Source organism: Podarcis raffonei, chromosome 14, assembly GCF_027172205.1.
Source record: "Podarcis raffonei isolate rPodRaf1 chromosome 14, rPodRaf1.pri, whole genome shotgun sequence".
Classification (NCBI taxonomy): domain Eukaryota; kingdom Metazoa; phylum Chordata; class Lepidosauria; order Squamata; family Lacertidae; genus Podarcis; species Podarcis raffonei.
In genome coordinates this window covers 40959497-40980869 of record NC_070615.1, presented here as the reverse complement: position 1 = coordinate 40980869, position 21373 = coordinate 40959497, and the positions used below count along the sequence as shown (strand labels likewise).

The 21373-nt window shown below is 45.6% G+C and overlaps 1 protein-coding gene across 4 annotated transcripts in view; it reads right to left on the bottom strand.

Moving 5' to 3' along the window:
• PRKAR1B (protein kinase cAMP-dependent type I regulatory subunit beta) overlaps window positions 1-21373 on the bottom strand; it is a 114148-nt gene that overhangs the window by 76478 nt on the left and 16297 nt on the right. For 3 of the 4 annotated variants that reach the window (XM_053364406.1, XM_053364407.1, XM_053364404.1), the window contains exons 3-4: window positions 14623-14793; window positions 11545-11636 (exon numbers count right to left, since the gene is read on the bottom strand). In XM_053364406.1, coding sequence (XP_053220381.1) covers window positions 11545-11636; window positions 14623-14793 — 263 coding nt within the window. Of the gene's footprint in view, window positions 1-11544; window positions 11637-14622; window positions 14794-20200; window positions 20390-21373 lie in introns of those variants that run through there. The other variant, XM_053364408.1, reaches the window with a different exon arrangement.

Sequence of the window (21373 nt, the reverse complement as noted above, 5' to 3'; positions counted from 1 at the left end):
ATTTTCATGTCCCATTTTTATATTTTCAGAGGAAATGTATCTAATGTGCAACCTTTCCATAAAAGCAGAATGCAGTATAATTCTGGCTCACCCCCTCATGCGTTGGGGACACTGTTTTTATGGTGGTTTCACTCCTACTCACAAGGTAGCATTGAGTGACTGTGACTCAGCCCTCCGTCCCTGGGTGGCTGCCTTCAAACTTTCTCTCTGCCCCCGCTTCTTATCCTTTCTCCTCCTCCTCCTCCCCTTCCACCTGGAGCTACCAAACCATGGCAGATCCTGATGGAACTGAAAAGCCCTTGGCACATAATGCCTGACCACTGCTGGTTGGAGGTGATGGGAGTTGCGAGTCCAAAAACCTCTGAAGAATGCCACTTTGGGTATCCCTGCTACAGAGAGCGCCCTGGTTAACATTGTTAGGATGATGCCACATTTCTCAAGTCCCTAGGCACGCACGCACACACACACCCCTACCATGTTGCTTCAGGAGGAAGAGAAAGGGGAAATGACCATCATGAACTAAAGTGTTACCCTTCGCTCCATGCTGAACTTCTGGGAAAGGAACCTTCTGCACAATCGTGGATGGAGCTTAGAGAATGAATGGCAGGCAGCAGTGGGGAGTGAGAAGGGAAGGAACTGGCAAATACTGAATTCTGGTGCCAGCTACCAAAAGATAACATGATTGAGCTCCTGAAGAAGCACATTTGAAGAAATCGCTCCCTTCCTCTTACATCTCTGCATTCCCTTCACATCAGCAGCTTTACAGCAACTTCTTTTCCTAAGCCTTATTGTGATTATGGATGAATGCAGAATTTCTATTCATATATATATATATATCTGTGTGTGTGTGTGTGTGTGTGTGTGTGTGTGTGTATGTATGTATATAGGCGGATCTACTTAATTCACACCATCTGAAATAATACCCAAGCTGAAACATAGCCATGTTTTGAAATTTGCACTCCTCTGAATTTTGCAGTGAAGTGCCACAGCTAACTAATGTGTACAAAGATGCATTGGCTAGTGCAAAGTGTGCATGAAAATGCATGTATTGGTGAAAATGGCATACGAGAATGCATTGTAGACAGGGAAATTGCACTGCAAAAATGTGTCTGTTAGGCAGAACTGCAGACAAAGATCTGTACGTTATTAGAAATCCGCACGAAAATGCTGCAGAATTTTCATGAGGACTTGTTTCCTAAGAGATCACATGTTGAAATACGCAGAACTGAACTTAAGCATGGGGAAATGGGGTGTTAAAAAGGCACTGATTTCTGCCCTGCCCATCAGTCACATGCTGCACTGTGTCTGCTTCAATGCAGTTCAGCTTATCGCAAAAACTACATTATTCGCCTCGCTGTCCACTGTAGTGGAATTTTATGTCATCAGTTACATAATTAATGACATCACCATATTCCATACCGTTCACTTCAATGCAAGGAAATGCGATGCAAATGGGAGGCAGGGGACAGTCATCAACTGTGTATTGCTTGTGAACTGAAAACAGCCACAAGTCCTGATTGCACTCCGTTGAAATCCCCAACTCAGTCATGGCTGATCATGGGCCGATCACTATCCCTCAGCCTGACCTGCCTCACAGGGTTATTGTGGGGATTAAATGAGGAGGGAGAGAACCATGTACACCACCTTGAGCTCCTTGGAGAAAAAGCTGGGGTACAAAGGCATAGAATCATCAAATAGTATAGTTGGAAGAGACCCCAAGGGTCATCTAGTCCAACCCCCTGCAATGCAGGAATCTTAACTAAAGCATCTATGACAGCCAGCCATCCAACTTCTGCTTAAAAGCCTCTAGTGAAGATTAGTCCACCACCTTCCGAGGGAGTCCGTTCCACTATCTCTTACCATCTGCTCTTTGTTGGCTATTTGCAGTTTAGTAGTGCTGCAGAGAGCTTGCTGGGGAGACCATGGATTAAAAAGGGACTCAAAAATAACTTAAACAAGGTTTTAATAACAAAAACAAAAATTCCTTATACACTAAATACATCATCAACAAACCAGACCCAACCACCAACCCATCCCCCAGGGTAATGGGAGAGCTAGGTGCTGCTCCTTATATACTATACCCAATTGCTGACACAGCTTGATTAACACAGCTCAGCAGCACCTGCTATGTTTCACAGCTGTAAGACTGGGTCTCATTATTTGCCCTGGCCCTTAAAGACATACACAACTTGTGAAACAATAATGAACCTTCACATATTAAAGTGACCATTCAACACTCTTACCATCAGAAAGTTCTTCCTAGTATTTAGCCGGAATCTCCTTTAATATCCAACTACCCTTCCAATTCAAAACCTGGCAAATTAGCATGTTGTTGCTTGTTGCCTAAAGACAGACAATGGCAACAGGCTGGCTTCCCTGAGAAGAGCATTCCACAAATGGGGAGCCACCGCTGAAAAGGCTATGAGTATTGAACAGATGAGAGAAAACCTTTGGATCTGTTAGGTTCCCTGGCATCACTTCTGATGAATGGTGAGATAAAAACTGCTTGAATAAATTATCACAATATAATATAGTTGCATTATATCTCCTTCATGTCAAGACCAATCTCCAGAGCTAGAGATCCGTGCTTGAAAGAAAAGGTATAATTCTTTTACTTGCCTTATATTTTTCATTTTCTTGATCTAACAAAGTAATCCACATGAACACCCGAAATATCCAATTAATTCTGTTTTTACCTCAGCTGTTAACTGATTCCATTTATTTAATTCTTCTTGATAATTAACTCTCTTCTTCAGCATTGCTGACAACTTAATGAAGCTCAGTTGTTTCCAGATTTTTCTGATTACCCTGCTTTGTTGGTTGACATGTTCTCTTCTGTGCTTTGGCAAATAACAGCTTTGAAATGGTCAAAACACGTAGGATCTGGATCTCACAGGAATATAGGGGCTGAATTCTTTTTTAAACAAAATCTAATAAGTAACTCAGCTTGCGAGCTTTCTCTTAAGGTTTCAACCAAACAGTTCCCAAACCTCTTTGCTTTAATGCACCCCCACTACAAATGGAAGAAAACTCCCTTTGTTGGATTCGCAAAATCAACACGTTTCATCTCTAACTTTCTTTATGATCTTTGACTTTTGCTTTTTTTGTTGTTTTTGCTGCCACTGCCTGCTTTATACAGTTCTGTTAATCAAACGCTGACAACAATAACCTCCTTTGCAAATATGACTTCAAGCAGGTATGTGGCTCAGACAAGTGCGATCAGGCCTTCTTCTATAAAACAGCTCAGGAAAAAAATGGCCTCTGGCGTTCTAATCTCTCTAAATGTTAACTGCAAAGGAAGGGGGGAAATGCTTTACAATCCTTGCCCCCCCCCAACGCCGCCGCCCACCCCCTTGAGGGCTTGATATAAGGCTGAGCCAAAATTACCCTAGCCAAAATAAGAAAGAAAGAGGAAAAAATGTATGGCCTTGACATTTTATTTCTGAATGAAACGTTAGGAAAGTCACTGTGCAAATTCCTTTCGGTTAAACCCTAAAGTCCAAGAAGATCAGGGCTAGGAAGCCCCATTAAAAAGGTTATCTGGTCCATTTCTCTGCACTGAAGCAGCACCAAATCCGTCAGAACCATTCTCTGCTCCAAAGTAGACATGATGATCAATGGATCACATGGAAAGAGGGAAGCATCCTTTTAAAATTGAGAGTAGGCACAAGTAACAGCTGTTTTCACCCGGGCTGGAATTCCTGTGGTGTAGAGGATTAATTAACACCCACCCCCCAGTCATGATGCCAATGAAAATGCCCCCCCAAATGAAAATGCCCTGTTACATACCTTCCAACATCCCACTGATCAAAACTGGGACGCTTGTCTTTTGGTCCTGAGCTGTCACAGGAGACAGGTGACTCACTCAAGGTTACCAAAAAAAACCCTAGCGTCTTTAGGTCTGGCGCTCTGGCACCAGCCAGTTATTCGCGCAAGAGCGCAAGACCAAAAAACAGGGCATTCCGGGATCCAATCAGAAGCTGAGACTGCTTCTGTAATTCCAGGATGTCCCGCTTAAATCGGGACGGTTTAGGGGTATGCTGTTAGACCTAACACAGCCACTGTGTACTTCTGAGTTACGCATTTTCCGCTGCATCTATTCCACACCTCAAGAAGCAAATCCCTCACTTCCTTTTAACAAAATAAGCAACCTCATAAATTTTCCTATGAGGAAGGGGCATAGCTCCATAGCAGAGAACATGCTTGGCATGCTAAATAAATAAATAGCCCCAGGTTTGATCCCTGGTCTTTCCAGGTGAGGCTGGAAAACAATCCTGCCAATCAAAATAATGAACTAGACGGAGCAACAGTCTGACATGGTTCTTTAAAACGCCAAGCTCTGTCTAGAAAGTGAGCCCTAAACTCAGAACAGACCCAATGGGCCTAACTGAGCCCATTCATTTTAATGGGTCTAGTCTGAATAAAAGGTAAAGGGACCCCTGACCATTAGGTCCAGTCGTGGCCGACTCTGGGGTTGCAATGCTCATCTCGCTTTATTGGCCAAGGGAGCCGGCGTACAGTTTCCGGGTCATGTGGCCAACATTACTAAGCCGCTTCTGGCGAACCAGAGCAGCACACAGAAACGCCGTTTACCTTCCCGCCAGAGTGCTACCTACTTATATACTTGCACTTTGACGTGCTTTCGAACTGCTAGGCTGGCAGGAGCAGGGACCGAGCAACGGGAGCTCACCCCGTCACGGGGATTCAAACCGCCGACCTTCTGATCGGCAAGTCCTAGGCTCTGTGTTTTATCCCACAGTGCCACCCGCGTCCTGGTCTGAATAGAGCTAACATTATATCCAACCCAATTGATCCAGACACCTACCTATCTACCAGGAATTGAGTTGCACACTAAAGTTTGCTACTATGATCGGTAAAGGGCTGTAGTTTGGTGGCAGAGCAGCTGCTTTGAATGCAGAAGATCCTGGGTTCAAACCCCCGTCTTTCCAGGTAATGCTGAGAAAGAGATGCCGGAGTGAAACCCTGGAGAGCTGCTTCCTGCCAGTGTTGGAAATACTGAGCTAGATGGGTTCTGACTCGGTATAAGATTTCCTTCTAGTGAAATCTGCACTCAACTTGGTTCCGCCTCCAATTGTTTCTGCTGGCTGCTTCCAGCAAAGGAAGAATGCAAGGATGTGGCGATGGGGGCAGGGGGTGGAGGAAAGTGATTAAGATGGCAATAAACTAGGGCCTATTGCAAAAAGGAAGGAACTTCTAGGTGAGACTTCAAGAAAGGAAATGATTCAGTGGTCGGGGTGGGAGATATCTACAAGCAGATGGAGTTTCATATACTTAATTAAATCCGACTCCATTGTAAGGAAGGAGGTGCCGGGGTCCAAGTTGAAAAAACAATATCAAATTGAGGAGGCTGTTTATGTGGGGGGCTTGGATAGAGAGGGACGGATCTGTCGCTCTCATTTTATTTTCTTGTCTCTGGTTCATATTACCCCATTTCCACTTCAGTCTGCAGTTTTTAAAAAGTCTGCATGAAAATATATATATGCTGGTTTTTGTTTTTTGTTTTGTTTTTAAAAAAACTGTTGTTTTTTTAAACGGGTTGCAATCTATGCTAGTCCTAGTTAGAATAAAACCATTAAAATTAAAGTACAGGACAAAGATAAGTTTATTAATACAACCCATTGTTTTTATACATGCAGTTATTTTAACTCCATGTGTGGGGGAGTATAATGTTTTATATATGCAATTGTATAAGTTTTTATATGTGTGTACCTGTTTTATAAATGCTTTTATTATGTTGTGAATAGCCTTGGAATGCCTCATGGGAAGTGATTCATAAATGAAATAACAATAATAACGTTTTGTGCACATTTTTCTTAACATGAGGCATTCTCAGATGCTATTTTCATTTCTGTGCACGCTTCCCCCAATATATGCATTTATTTTGGTTGGAGAACTGCTTCAGAAAATTCAGAGAAGTGCATTTCCCAGTAGCTGCTACTCAGAGGTTTCCACCTCTGGCAGTAGAGGTAGCACATAGCTTTATCCTTCATGAATTAGTCTTGCCCCCTTTTCAAGCCATCCAAGCTAACAACCATAACTACATCCTGTGGCAGTGAGTTCCACAGTTTAGCAAGGTGTTGTGCAAAGAAGGATTTCCGGTTGTCTGCTCTAGATCTTCCAATAAACAGTTTCATTGGCTTGTCCCAGGTTCTACTATTGTAAGCAAGGAAGAAAGTGTCTCTCTTTCGTCTTTCTGCATACGGTATGAAAGTATTGCCATCCCCAGGAACTCTCCAGATTCCTCCCTCCTTCTCCAGCTACCTGATTCTCTTACCTGGAGATGTCAGGGGTTGAACATGGGACATTCTGTAACCCAAGCATATGTTCTATACTACTGAGATATGATCCCTCCCTAAAGGCTATTCCTTTCTTCACTTAATTTCATTAACAGTATTTACCGTATTTTTCGCTCATAGGGTGCACCGGACCATAGGGCGCACCTAGTTTTTGGGGGGGGAATAAAGGGGGGGAATTAATTTTTTTTCCCAGCCCCAAAGAGCAAAGAAGCCAAGACAGCAAGCGGGATCCATCCTGCTAGCTGTCTTGGCTTCCTTTTTAGCCATGGGGCTGGGGCGGGGGAAGCCTGAGTTTCCCCCAACCCCAGCCCCAGAATGGGTCCGGGAGCAGGGGCGAGGTTGCGCGCAACCTCGCCTTCGCTCCCGGAGCTTGCTGCTATCTGCAAGCCTTCAGAGCCTGGCGGGAACTCCCACCGCGCTCCGAAGGCTTGCAGATAGCTGCCTGAAGCCTGGAGAGCGAGAGGGGTCGGTACGCACCGACCCCTCTCACTCTCCAGGCTCCAGCGAAAGCCTGCATTCGCTCCATAGGACGCACACACATTTCCCCTTCATTTTTGGAGGGGAAAAAGTGCGTCCTATAGAGCGAGAAATACGGTATATACCACCCAACAGCTTGAGAATCCATCTCAAGAATAGGAAGAACTTTCTGACGGTAAGAGCTGCTTGATCGCAGAACGGACTACCGTGAAAAATGGTGGATTCTCCTTCATTGGAGATTTCAAACACAGTTTGTACGGCCATGTTTCAAGGATTATTTAGCTGTGATTCCTGCATTGCAAGGGGTTGCACTGGATAACCTCGAGGTCCCTTCCAGCTCCTCAGATCTGTGATTTTAAGCCTGCCTCTTGCTTTGACATAACATGCTTTCCCTCTGCCCCACTGGGTAGAAGGCAGAGCAGCTTCCAAAACAAAGCCTCACAATTTCTGCCAGTACAAACTTCCTCCTCCTCCTCCTCCATCCCTCCAATGGTATGACGTCTTTCCATTTAAGCCCTCAAGTCTGTTTTAGTGATGTTCTCAGCCTCTCAGCAAAGCAGCCTGGGTCAAACACAGAGATAGATAGATATCCCATCTCTGGGGAGGCGTGATAATCCAATCGCCTGGTGCGTGCATAAGAAGGGAGGGGCATCTCATATACCATGGAATAAAGAGGCACACTTGGAATTGCAATCATGGGAAAGGCCATGCAATGAATGTTAAAACAGGGCAACCTGGAAGAACATAGGAGAAGCAGCTGCAGGAATGCAGAGCAAAAGCACATTTCTCCAGATGTGGCTTCAAGCTGTCTTTCTCATCACCACCTGTTGGACTTTAGCCTCCCGCTTTACAACAACATGGAAGTGGAAGCATCCATCCCTGCGGTTGTGGGGCTGGCACTTCCTGGCCAGAGGTCTAGACTGGCACTGTGGCAAGGCAAGTAGCCTATGGCTGCATTAATGCCAAGTTGTGTAGCTTTGATTCTGTTCATACCATACAAAAGGCCCTCTCTGCAGCTAGGGGTGCGTACACACCAAACAGTTTAAGCACATGTCTTCCCCCAAATAATCCTGGGAATTCTGCTTTTTTAAGGGCTCTGGGAATCATAGCTCTGTGGGGGTAAACTACAGTTCCCAGGTGTGCATGCAGTCCAATAGTTATGTGAGTGCCAGATGTGTCCATACAAACAGCTATCCATACATCCTGTGCAAATCAAGGAGGGCAGGTCCACCTCCTTCCCTGCTGGAAGTGGCAGGTTGTCCTCTTACTCTAGAGATCAGGCATAGGCAAACTCGGCCCTCCAGATGTTTTGGGACTACAATTCCCATCATCCCTGGCCACTGGTCCTGTTAGCTAGGGATGATGGGAGTTGTAGTCCCAAAAACATCTGGAGGGCCGAATTTGCCTATGCCTGCTAGAGATGCTCTGTTACAACCAAACAGAAGTGTAATGTGAATTAAACAACAATGTACTGTTTCTGTTTCTGACAATCAAAGATTTTGTCTTTTTTGGCTGCCTGATCAGTGTCACACTATGTGGCCCCCCCCCCAGGGGGAACTCACAGGAATTCAGTTCCGGCACGTCTCTGGTGGGTGCCACTGCCATGCTAAGAGAATGAGGGAGGTGTTCATGGTGAGTTCCAGCACCTCTTTTTATAGAAAAAGAGCACTGTGTAAATGTATATTCAAATTTCTTGAACACAGTGACACCAGGTGGCAAAGACCAAAATGGCTACCCTCTTATGACCAGACATGAACCACTTGATCTTTCAGCTGAAAAGGCAGGAACAAAATAATTCCCCTGATGAAATCATGGGACTCAAAAGGCAGTATGTGCACCGTGGTGGTTGGCTGTGATTTGAGATCATGGCAAAAGAAGGAATCTGAAAAACATGAGCAGCAGTATGTCTGAGCAGATATCGTGGAGCCTTAATGTGCTATGCTTAATGGCATGCTGAGAAATGTACAAGGATTAGTTATGTGAAATGCAACGTAATTGGGTGGGCTGGATGTGCAGACAGGGAACACCCAGATACGGGGTTCCAGATTCCATGTCAAGGGTCATCTAGTCCAACCTCCTGCAATGCAGGAGTCATAGCTCAACACTGCTAAAGAGTCCCTGATAGATGGCCATCCAACCTCTTTGTGGAAACCTCCAATGAAAGAGAGACCATCACCTTCCAAGGGAGTCCATCTCTCTGTCGAACAGGTCTTGGCGTCGGAAGTGCTCTACCACTGAGCTATGGCACACTGTTCCCTGCAGGGAAAACTGTCCTGGGGGAGGGGGCTTACTGGTTTCGTTACTGTGCAACTGAGGTGTTTTGAGTGCCTAACCAAAGCTTTTTCGGCAACTAAGTGGTCAAACAATCCCTGGGCTTCCCATCAGCCTTGGATCTGAGGAAAGGGCATGGATCTCAGCGCTGTTGCTAGGACAATCCCCACTCACTCAAATATGGAAGCCTACATGTAAACGTTCTCCAGAGAAGAAGAGGAGTTTGGATTTGATATCCCGCTTTATCACTACCCAAAGGAGTCTCAAAGTGGCTAACATTCTCCTTTCCCTTCCTCCCCCACAACAAACACTCTGTGAGGTGAGTGAGGCTGAGAGACTTCAGAGAAGTGTGACTAGCCCAAGGTCACCCAGCAGCTGCATGTGGAGGAGCAGGGAAGCAAACCCGGTTCACCAGATTACGAGTCCACCGCTCTTAACCACTACACCACACTGACTCTCAGAGGAGCAAACCAAAAGCTGTAGGGGGGCTTATTTCCATCAGGAACACAAGACAGATGGAAAGAGTAAAACAACAACTTCTACTTTCCTCTTTTAGTGTTGCAGTCCCAATTGAAACCACACACACACACACACACACACACTCCTGCACATTACACGAAAATATAAACGCTTTCCATCTGGTTTGGCGCCAATTTCTTAGATGAATGTGCCTTCTGTGATGTCACAGCATTGTACCATGCTGATTGGTTGTGGGTTAACTACTTACGCATCGTTAAAAAGAGGGGAAAGCACATTGCTTGTGCTTGGTGATGGAAGATTTGTGCAGATTGGCATAAAATGTATGTATGCAAATTTGTATGTATAGGTGCAAATTTTAAAATACTCCCTAAAATATAAATAGGCTCCTTTCCCCTGAAATTCAGAATTGCTTTCAGATGGAGGACTCTCCTCTGTAAAGTAGGACACATCACCAACCTCATAGAATTGTAGAGTTGGAAGGGATCCCTAAGGGATCCAGCCACCTGCAATGCAGGAATCTCAGCTAGAGCATCCACGACAGATGACCATCCAACCTCTGCTCAAAAACTTCCAGTGAAGGAGAGTCATTCATTGTCCATCGTTCCAGCTGCAAAAAATGGGCTTGTCTACTGCCAAAGAGACAAACCTAAGCACCTGAGGGCTGCCTGTGACACGGAATGCACAGACATGCAAATTCTTTCCAGGAAGCACATTGTGGCTGCCATCCATCCTTACCACCAGCCACTAAAATACTGCATAGCCCCACTTTAAAAAAGAAAAGAAAGAACAAATGACAAAATCATCTGGAGTTAGCAAATGCTTGAAGTATTCTGTTACGGGCAGTCTAAATATCCGCACGCAGCAGCTGACAGAACAGGGCATACCAGGCTCTTACAGCTGTTGTAGCTGATTCAAAGACCACCTTTGTTTCTGGAAACAAAGGACAAGGATAAGCCCAGCTGCCACCTCACAAGATGCAGCACCGCTCAGGTCAAGAAACCTAGGCTGTAATCCATAACTTATTTAGTCCGGAAGCATTCCATTAAAGTCGACTGGGCTGCTCTGCAGTGAACGGGTTGTGGACTACACCCTCTGCAAAGCTGAGCTGTACCACGTTACTTACAGATGTATATAAACTGAACGTTAAAACAGGAGACCCACTGAATCTTTCTTCTATGGGTGAGCCTGTTTTCCTCCTGCATCCACAACGTAAATGACATAGTAGTGGTTTGAACCCACAACTGGGCTACAGCCATCCTTCCCCTTATGCAGGCTCTCATCTTTTTATTATTATTATTATTATTATTATTATTATTATTATTATTATTATTATTATTAAGCACTGAGTATACCTTTATTCATTTAAACATTCGCATGTCACCTTATTTTTTTTAAAAAGCACAATCAGTTTTAAAAGAGTTGCAAAGGTTCTCCAGGAGTTAATGACGCTACAGGCCACAGCCAATCAGCGCTGTGCATGCCAGGTTTCTGTGGCAAACTCACTAAACAGGATGACATTGAATAGTGGCAGACCTTGGCACCTCAAATTTCAGTGGCGCCCTGTGAAATGCCAAAATCTGATGGAGGCCTCCCGCCCCACCCACCACTGCCTCTCACCTTCTGATAGTTGTGGTTCCTGCTGCAGTGCCCCAGAAGCCCCATGCCTGGTGCAACTGCACCGGGCGCTCTCTCTTAGATCCACCTTTGCACTGAGCTCGACTCAGAAGACAATTTGAATCAAATGCAGTGCCTGCAGTTCTGGAGAGGCCTCAATGATCAAGTAAGGTTATTGTGACCATCTTACCCTTAAATGTCTACCGCTTGGTGGAAAGAAGAGCACAAATTTAACAAATGAATAAGCGAAATAAACTGCTACCCAACTGCTCGGCTAAAACCCAGCTTGATGATTTCCATTCCTGTTGCCAATCCTAGATGGGCGCTCAGCTAGCAATGGGCAGCCAAAACGTGAATAAGGTGAAATCAGAGGACCATATCCTACCTTCTCTCGTTGTCATCCAGATGAGCAAAGAGCACGTTCTTGGAGATGGCCTTTGCCAGAGCAGTCATGGTTTTATAGTCCTTGGGAATAACCTAGGCAAGGAGGAGGAGAGAGACACAACAATCTAGGTTCAGTCAAACGCCCCACCACGGACAATCTCACAATGAGGGATGCTCCTGAGTTTTAAGTTCCTAATTAAGAAACATTAAATTAAGAAACATTAAAAAACCCCACATCTAAGCAGTACAGTATAGCCTACGGTTACCAGATTTTTTTCAATGAATCCTAGGACAATTTTTTAAAAAAAATTTTTTATTTTTTTTTTGGAAGCTGAGTAGCAACAGGGAGTCAGTAGTGGGAAGGATGAGGCAAAAGACCCTAGGCCCAAGCACACATGCCTATTGTATAAAGGTGCAAAGCGCTCCTTTCGCACCCTGTGAAACATAAATGCGCAGAGTTTTTAAAAAACTGGGCAACGACTGCCCGCCTGTAACTCCCGAGCCTCCCCCGATCAGTCAAAACGAAGGGGGAAGGGGGCAGGAGATCTGTACCACCGGACGTCCCCGGTTCCCCTTCAGCAGTGGCAGTCAGCAACCCGGAGCCAGCCTGGTAGTGCAGTTGGCTCTGGCTGGCTTCAGGAGCTGCTCGCTGCTGTGGCACCCACCATTTTTCCTCACCGGAAGTCCCCATATGATGTGTTGCACACAAGACACATCATATGGGGACTTCCGGCAACGAAAAATGGCGGGCGCCATAGCAGCGAGCAGCAAGCAGCTCCTGAAGCCAGCCAGAGCCAACTGCACTACTAGGTTAGCTCCAGGCTGCTGAGGCTGCCGCTGCCACGTTTCCCGGGGACAGATTTGAAAATCTGGGGACATTCCGGGGACAGAATTTGTCCGGGGACAGATTTGCAAATCCGGGGACTGTCCCCGGGAACCGGGGACGTCTGGTAACCCTAGTATAGCCATATATAACAGTGCATGATAACATCAAAACCCAGATAAAGTCCTCATGTTGTGCAGTGTTTAGAGGAGGGTGGGGGGGTCTATAGCCCAAGGGTATCTAACCTGTGGCCCTCCAGATTCTGCTGAACTACAGCTCCCATCATCCATGCTCTAACAAGGGATGGTGGAAGTTGGATGGGAAGCATATGTTGAGATTCCTGCATTACATGGCCCCTTCCAACTCTACAATTCTATGATTCTGTGATATTGCAAAGGAACCGGTTTGACCCCTTCAGCAGTTCCTTCAAACTCTCATCTTACAGATGTAAATTCACAGGCTTTTGGGGATCCAAAGGGCATCATCCAAACCACCCCCTTCCCTTTCCTGTAACAATGTACTGAGCACTGAAGTATGCATGTATTTTGTAAAATGAAGTTTGAGCCACATTTTAATGGATAAGTTGGGAGCCCCTGGGCTAGCCTGTGGCTTTCCTTATGACCTGGACTGTGCCAGCAAAGGAAAAAAGGGCAGGAGAGGGAGAGGCATTATTACCCTGCAAGGAACATCAAATGGGGATATTAAGAACAGCTGACTAGGAAATAATTAAGCAGCTGGCAGTATCTTATAAAATATTACTTTTTGCAAATGCATCTTATGCAGTGAGATACATTAATCATTTAACTCGCTGTCTCAAATACTGGGTGGCTGCCAGCACGGCTTTATTTAAACCTGGGAGAGAAGCCCAGGGAACTGTTTTGACATGAAGAGAAACAAGGATGAAGCGATTCAGGGCCCATTCGCACAAGCGTGTCTGCATAGGATGGCTGCCACTTGGGACATGAGAGGCGGCTGTGTTGGTGATCTGTAGGAACTGGTATATTTTCTGCGCTCTGCCCTGATGAAATTGTTGAGCTGATCAGCAGCATGCCTGGCTGAAACTACGTGCGTGCCAATATGGGCATGTGAAACCTCAGCATGGGCTCACTTAGCGATGTGAACAACCTAATCATCTTGGATCGCAGAGGAAAAGGGTAGAAGGCTCCTTTCGTGCTCTCGCTATTCATGCCATGCTGCTGTTCAATGGCGTTCTCTGGGCTTTTAGTTTCCATGCAGAAACAGGGAACCTGCCACCACCAAGTGTTGCTGAAAGCCCACCATACGTTTAAAGCAATCCTCCCAAACAATCCCTCTTCCCAGGGAGCTCTGGGAACAGTAGCTCTGCGGGTAAGGGTAAAGGTAAAGGACCCCTGGACGGTTAAGTCCAGCAAAAGGTGTCTATGGGGTTGTGGTGCTCATCTCGCTTTCAGGCCGAGGGAGCCGGCGTTTGTCCACAGACAACTTTCTGGGTCATGTGGCCAGCATGATTAAACTGCCTCTGGCGCAATGGCATACAGTGATGGAAACCAGAGCGCACAGAAGCATTGTTTACCTTCCCGCCACAGCGGTACCTATTTATCTACTTGCACTGGCGTGCTTTCGAACTGATAGGTTGGCAGAAGCTGGGACAAAGCTATGGCAGCTCTCCCCGTTGGGGGGATTTGAACCACTGACCTTCTGATCGGCAAGCCCAAGAGGCTCAGTGGTTTAGACCACAGTGCCACCTGCATCCCTTCAGCTCTGTGGAGGGGAATAGGGGTCTCCTAACAACTCTCTTAACAAACCACAATTCCCAGTATTCTTTATGTGGAAGCCATGACTGTTAAAGTGCTGTAGGAGTGATTTGAATGGGTGCTGTGAATGGGACCCACGTTCCCCACAGAGAACTCGGTCATGTGTAGCTATTCCAGTAGGGATTAATGTATTGCCCACCAGCTGAGGGGAGCTGACTGCAGCCCTTTTGCACTATGGCTAGCCATAGTGTGAGGAATTTACATATACATTGCAGGGGGTTGGACTAGATAACTCTTGGGATCCCTTCTAACTCTATGGTTCTATGGGCAGAGCAGAAAACATGGCTCTGGAGATCCAGCTAATGGGGAAGTTCTAGTCTGTTCCCAACTCAGCATCACTTTTGATTTCTGGATAGGTATGGTAGCTTATTGACGCAGCTGGGGGTGGGGGAATGTTGCTGTGTGTGCATCAATAAGCCATTTATAGCACTGATCTCAAGAACAGGATCCCGCAGATCTTTACCTTCCTGACATAAGAAACCGCATCTTCTTCCGTGTACACCTCTGCACTGACTCCACCCCTTCTGTGCCGCGCCTTGACCACCGGGTTTGGGGGCGGAGGAGAAATTTCGTCATCGTGGGAATCCGATTGTGAGTTGGATTTCTGCCAAGCCAGGATCTGTTTGCATTCTTCCTACAAGGGAGAAAGAAGAGTGAGAACCTGTTCTCCTCCACAACTGCCAGCCCAAACCATTTAATACCAGTTAACCCCACCAGTCGTCATCCCACATTGAAAACGGAGGCTACGTACTGTAAATATTTACTCTTGTCAGACTCTTGGTACAAAAATGAGATTTGCAGTTTCAGAACCGCTTTCGCTATTAGGACTTAATCCCCCAAGCATGGCTGTAAAACAAGCTCTGAATTTTTACAGAGCTGAGTTTCTATATAGGAGAGGGACACTGAATGGTCTCGTTGGGGGGCTGTTTCTTTGAACTGCAAAACTGAAAATCATCGTACACATAACTGTTAAATTTTACCGACAAACATTGTTTGGGGAAAGAGTTGGAGCTGAAAAGAGGATTGTATGTGTGTGAGAGAGAGAATTATTCCTACAAACGCCAAAGAACTGCAGAATAGCAGACAGAGGTAATGTTCAATCATCCCAACCTATCCATCTCCCTTCCACAATCACTAGGAAATTTAGAAACCTGGAAAGAAGGGTAGGGGTGTATATAAAGGGTAGGTGATAGAGCTCAGTCTTGCTTGGGATATATACCCTTTGATGGGAAAGTCATCACCCCTAATCCCAGATGATTGTGGGCTACCTATGGCTCCTCCACACTAAAAGAAAGACAGTCTGCACATGCTTAAATGAATCCCTTTATTATTATGCTTTACATTGGGATAACCAATGTTGTGTCTTCCAGATGGTGTTGGACTACAACTCCCATCATCCCCAGGCAATCACGGCCAAGGATGACAAAGTTGTATGTAGCCCAACAACTTCTGAAGAGCACCACATTGGCTTCCCTGATGAAAAGCACAATAATCGCATTCACTACCTCCCAATTTACATTTTCTAGGATTTCACACACACACATATCCCAGTCAAAGTCAATTAACAGTGAGATCAAAATCCTCCGCTGGAAGCTGTGGCGTACGGAAAGGGGGGTAAAGATTTTACAAAATCCACCTATTATCAGGTGGAACGTTTCATAGAGTGCAAATCACCACCCAGTAAAGCAGACCCTCCAAGTGTCCCTATTTTCCAGGGACAGGCCTGGATTTACAGAAGCCATCCCGATTTCTGATTTGATCCCAGAACGTATTGCTTTTCTTTAGGACGTCCTTATTTTCACTGGAGAAATGTTGGTGGGTATGGAGTTATGCAACCCCTGAGCCAAGGAGATAATAAACTATACAACCTTTAGAAGCCATCTGAAGGCAGCCCTGTATAGGGAAGTTTTTGAAAGTTTTATATATGTTGGAAGCCGCCCAGAGTGGCTGGGGCAACACAATCAGATGAGTGGGGTACAGTCATACCTCATGTTACATCCGCTTCATGTTACGTTCTTTCACGTTACATCCCGCGGCGACCCAGAAGTACCAGAAAGGGTTACTTCCAGGTTTTGTCGCTCGCGCATGTGCACAAAATGACGTCACACACATGCACAGAAGCAGCGAATTGCAACCCACGCGTGCGCAGACGCGCCACTGTGGGTTGTGCTCTTTTCATGTTGCGAACAGGCCTCCAGAATGGATCCTGTTCGTAACCAGAGGTACCACTGTATAAATAATAAAGTGATGATGTTGATGATGGAAAGGACATCCCTATTTTCATTGGAAAAATATTGGAGGGTATGGGATGGCACAGATGACAAAGCTACCCCCTAATAGCTACTTAGCTTAGGACCACAGTGGCAGATTTATGGTCTGCAGGGCCCTGTGTACAGTCCTTTTGGAGGGCCCTATTCATCCACCTAAACAAAAGGGATGGGGGAGATGAATTTACACCGACTGGCAGGGGTTCTCCAGAGTTTCAGGCAGGAGTATCTGCCAGCCCTGGCTGGAGATGCCAGGGACTGAAAGTGGGAACTTCTGCACGCAATGCATATGCTCTACCAATGAGTTACACTTGAGTCCAAGCCCCACAGTCCAACAACATCTGGAGGGCTATGGGTTCTCCATTCCTGACTCAAAGAGACTTGACTGATAGCTTTCCAGCGAAAAACCTCTCCAGACCCAAGCAGATTGCTCATCGCCGTGTTCTGTCGTGCCATACACTGGGCCAGAGTCCCTGCCAAGTCTGCTCACCTCACGTATTGCACTGACAAGACAATTTAGGAAGTGTGTCTACCAAATAGCAGGGTGCGGAGGAGGGAACAGCTCGGATCTCGGTGTCAGACATGTGGCTAATTACCATCTTAATCAGCTGGTTGTATTGACACAGGAAATGAGTTATGGTTAGCTCATCAGCTGTAGCATGAGAAAAAAGAAAGGAGTGCGGTGCTCAAAACTGTCTCCTGATTTAATGGCTTCTTCCCAAAAGGCGTAAGAGCGGCGAGAAAAACAGGTGATTCATGGACCAGTCAGCAGGAATATGTGCAACCATCTCAAAAAGATTATCTTTGAGCTAGGAACAATGCACAAAAAAAAGGGCAAGGAGAGGCCAGGTCAACAGTAAAAGCAGTGGCCGCCATATGTTGTTGAAAAACAGTCAGTGCTGCCAGGGTCCAGGGTTGTGAGGTGTCGATCACCCACAACCGTTTCTGCAGCAGGATCCCTGTGAGCGTCTTAGAGCTACCCAATCAGCATGGAAAAGGAGCCTTTTTATCCACTGCCTGCTCCAAAGCCAAGCGTTTAGGGAAGCTGAAAGCACAAAGCGCTTCCGTTTCAAGAGAGTGGTGTGCATGCACTGTTAGCTACAATGGTGCTTCACAGAAAATACAACAATTCATTCCAAAGGGCGATATTGGGGCACTCCACATCACTTGCACATGCACAGAAAACAGTAGATCTAACTCCAAGGCAATACATGGAGGTCTGCAATGATCTCTGCAATGCATTCCTAATGGTTGTATAAACTCAGAAAGTTGCATCATCTTAGAAGGGAGATGGCTGTGACTGTCATGAATGGACCCTGCACTTTTGAACTTGCCCCTCTACTACTGAGTACGACTCCCACCATCCCAGAGCATTGGCCTTCCTGGCTGGGGCTGATTGGAGTTGGGGTTCAACAATATCTTTGGGGCACTATATTGACTCACCATGGGCTAGGTCCTTTGGAGATTTCCATTTTAGGAGGTGGGGAAGAGAACTAAATTGCAGAGATTTTTAGGAGTACGCATAGCATGGAGAATGAGGACAAAGAGGAGTTCTCTTCCTCTCATTCTATTAGAACGCAAGATCACCCAGTGTAATAATAATAATAATAATAATAATAATAATAATAATTAGTAGTAGTAGTATACCACCCTATAGTCCCACATCTCAGGGCGGTTACAACATAAAATCACTATAGGAAACCACAAAATACATAATCAAAACAAAAACAACCCAATAACCTTCCCCCTTCCAACACATTTTAAAAGGGCTTTGGATATCAATCAGCCCAAGGCTTGCTTAAAAAGGATCATTTTTGCCTGGCGCCTAAAGGTATATAATGAAGGCGCCAGGCGAACCTCCTCAGAGAGATCATTCCACAAACAGGGAGCCACTGCAGAGAAAGCCCGTTCTTGTCTTGTCACTCTCCACATCTCCCTTGGAAGAGATTCAGGACAGACCACAGTTGTTCACAAAATGAACTTATGGAATTTGATGCCACCAGTTACAGAGTATTAAGAACCCTGGAGCAAACATATAAAATTGATGCAACTGATGATCTTGGCTGATGAATGAGTGATACTTGTAATGCAAATTGTCACTAATTGGTTTTTTAATGTTTTTAACGCTGCAGTTTTAAATAGTATTGTGATAGGTGTGTTAGAAATTCAATAATAAAAGAACAAAAGGTTTGTGTTCCGTTCAGCAGAAGAACAAATTTGCTCCAAACCACAGAAACTTTTCCAGCCTGTTTCTGAGCTCAACTTTGTCAAAAGAGAGCTTTTAAACAGGCAAGTCTTGTTCATTCTCTGCAAACTCGGTGCCCTCCATAAACATTCCAACAGATTCCTACTATCCTGTCACCAGATGCATCCACACCACTAACTTAACCTGGTATGGTACCTGTTTAACTGGCATGGCTTCCCATAAATCCTAGGCATTGTAATTTGGTGAAGGTACCAAGAACAATACTCTGTTTGCAGATGGTAAGCTTCTCTGACAAAAATAATTTCCCAGATTAGAATGACTATTAATCCAGTTTGAGCCTGTGGCATAGATACATACCTGAAACCACGATACACAAATCTGCCAGTATGGTTTATCGGTTATAGCACTGGATGAAATCTGGGGGAACTCAGATACAAATATCTGCTTGGTTACAAAGCTCACTGAGTAACTTGGACCAGTCACTATCTCTCACCTCAATAAACCCTCACAGGGTTGTTGTGAAGATAAAGGGGGGGAGGAAGCCAGGTACACTGTATTTAGTTCCTTCCAGACAGGCAGCATATAGATACAATAAACAAACAAACAACACAAAATGGTGCATAGCAGCACCAACCTTTTTAAAAGAAAATTGTAGAAGAAAAACTGTACCTCTGTAGCAGCAGTAAATGATCGCCGACTAGCAAGATCAACCATGTTTCAGAAACAGCAGACCACAGCATATTAGAGTTAGTGGAAGGAAACTTTGGAGTCACCTGTTTCTGCTTCAGGTGGGGCCCGTATGCATACCTGAGGCATTCCTCCCAAATGCCTAGATGCCACCTCATCCTCAAATGCCCCAAAAATAAAGATTCCACAAGAGCTCACTTTCATAGAGGCTTCCCAATATTTTGCACTCTGCTGGCTCGGAAGGACTTGTCCATCAGCTCCTCAACAGCAACACTGAGGATTCTGCGCTATCACGAGGCAAAACTCATCTGTTCTGCATTTCAGAATTTGCACTCGGAAAAACACTGAGATAACTGCTAGCATTAAGAGAAGAGGGCTAGCTTTATATCGCTTTGGATTCACCATGCCACAAATATTGCTAACACAAATCATCTCCGTTTCCCATATCTGATTTCACCCCCCAAAAAAATGTTTTGGGGACTGATTTACAAAGCAACTCCCGCTGCAAAACAGGCTTTTTGCAGTCCCAGGTCACTGTCTTGCCCCCGCTTTTCCCAGCACCAAATCGCCCTGACCACAACTTTGCTTTCCTCCCCCCACAACTTTGGTGCATGGTAAACTTAACGGAGGGCCGCTTATTGGACTGCCTGCTGCAATGAACAATGTAAGAATGGTAGAACCGGAAGGTTTTTAAATCAAACAGACAGAGAGACAGAAAACCCCAATTTATAAGCCGAGTTCCAGAGGGCAGCACCTTGGAATGATAAAGTACAAAATCCAGATGATGCACCAAGATTAGCATTTATATACTTCTTCAAAAAAAGCCCTCCCACTTAACTTGGTTTTTTTTAAGAGAGAGTAAATATAAAAATGCAAGTTACCATACGGTTCATTTGTTTAAAAAGAGATCTCTTCGCTACCAACTCCCTTTCTACGCAGCAAAGCAGCTAGCTTTTCCCATATGCTTCTCTTTGCTGCCCAGGTTCGAAAATCCATTACAGAACTCAAGCAAGGAAACTCAGGAAGACACGACAGCCAGGGCTAAGCTTTTAAAAAGTCATTGTCCACATATCCTGGGGTAAAACCGCACACACGCACTCTCTCTCTCTCTCTCTGTCTCTCTCTCTCTCTCTCTCTCTCTCTCACACACACACACACACACACACACAGTTGTAGCAAATCTTTTAAAGGAACAATCAGCAAACCTTTCAAGAGGGGCCCTTTAAGTATATCCATCTCCCGACGTAGCCTGCCATGAAGCCATCAACAGAAGTCACAAGTAAACACCTCACCCGTCCTTTTATTTATTTATTAAAACTGTCATCATGGCAACAAGCTCTCATGATGTACCAGAATGGCACGCATAATTCACAAGCGCAGAGATATTATGAGTTTGGACACTCTCTCCTTGACTTCATGCTTGGTTTAAACACAGAGAGACAAACACACAGCCCCAGGGCTACAGAGAAGAGAATGGGCCTTGTTGTACTCTTATTTCAGTGAAGGACTTAAGGAGAAAGAAGGGTTGGTCCAAGGCATATTGCTGCCTGAGGCAGAGCAGCAAATGGTGTCTCGCGCTTCTCACCCACCTCCAGCCAAGACGCTTAGAACCAGTGGTGGGTGGTGGCCATAGGGCGGGAGCCAGGGAGGTCAACAGTAGGTGGCGCCAGAGCCAGTGGACAGGCAGAGCCAACAACTTCTGGTTTTGTCGCCATCCTCCTCCTCCCTGTTGGGTTCTACAAGGGCAACACTGAAAAGAAGGAGGGTGCAGTTGATAGCCACCCCTTGGGCTGGGTGTAGGTAAGAAGGCAGGCAGGTGGGGGCTGCTGATGCCACTGAGGTTGTTGGGGGCTGTGCCCCATTTGCTCTAAAGGAGCGGCTTCCACTCCATAGTACCCAAGGTCAGTACTCAAGGTCAGTCAAGTGGCTTTGTTGTGTCTCCACTATCAGAGGCAGTAGGCTTTTGAGTACTAATTGCTAGAAACCAGGGGGCTGGGAGAGCGCTGCTGTGTACAGATCTTGCTTGCGAGCTTCCCAGGGGGCATCTGGTTGGC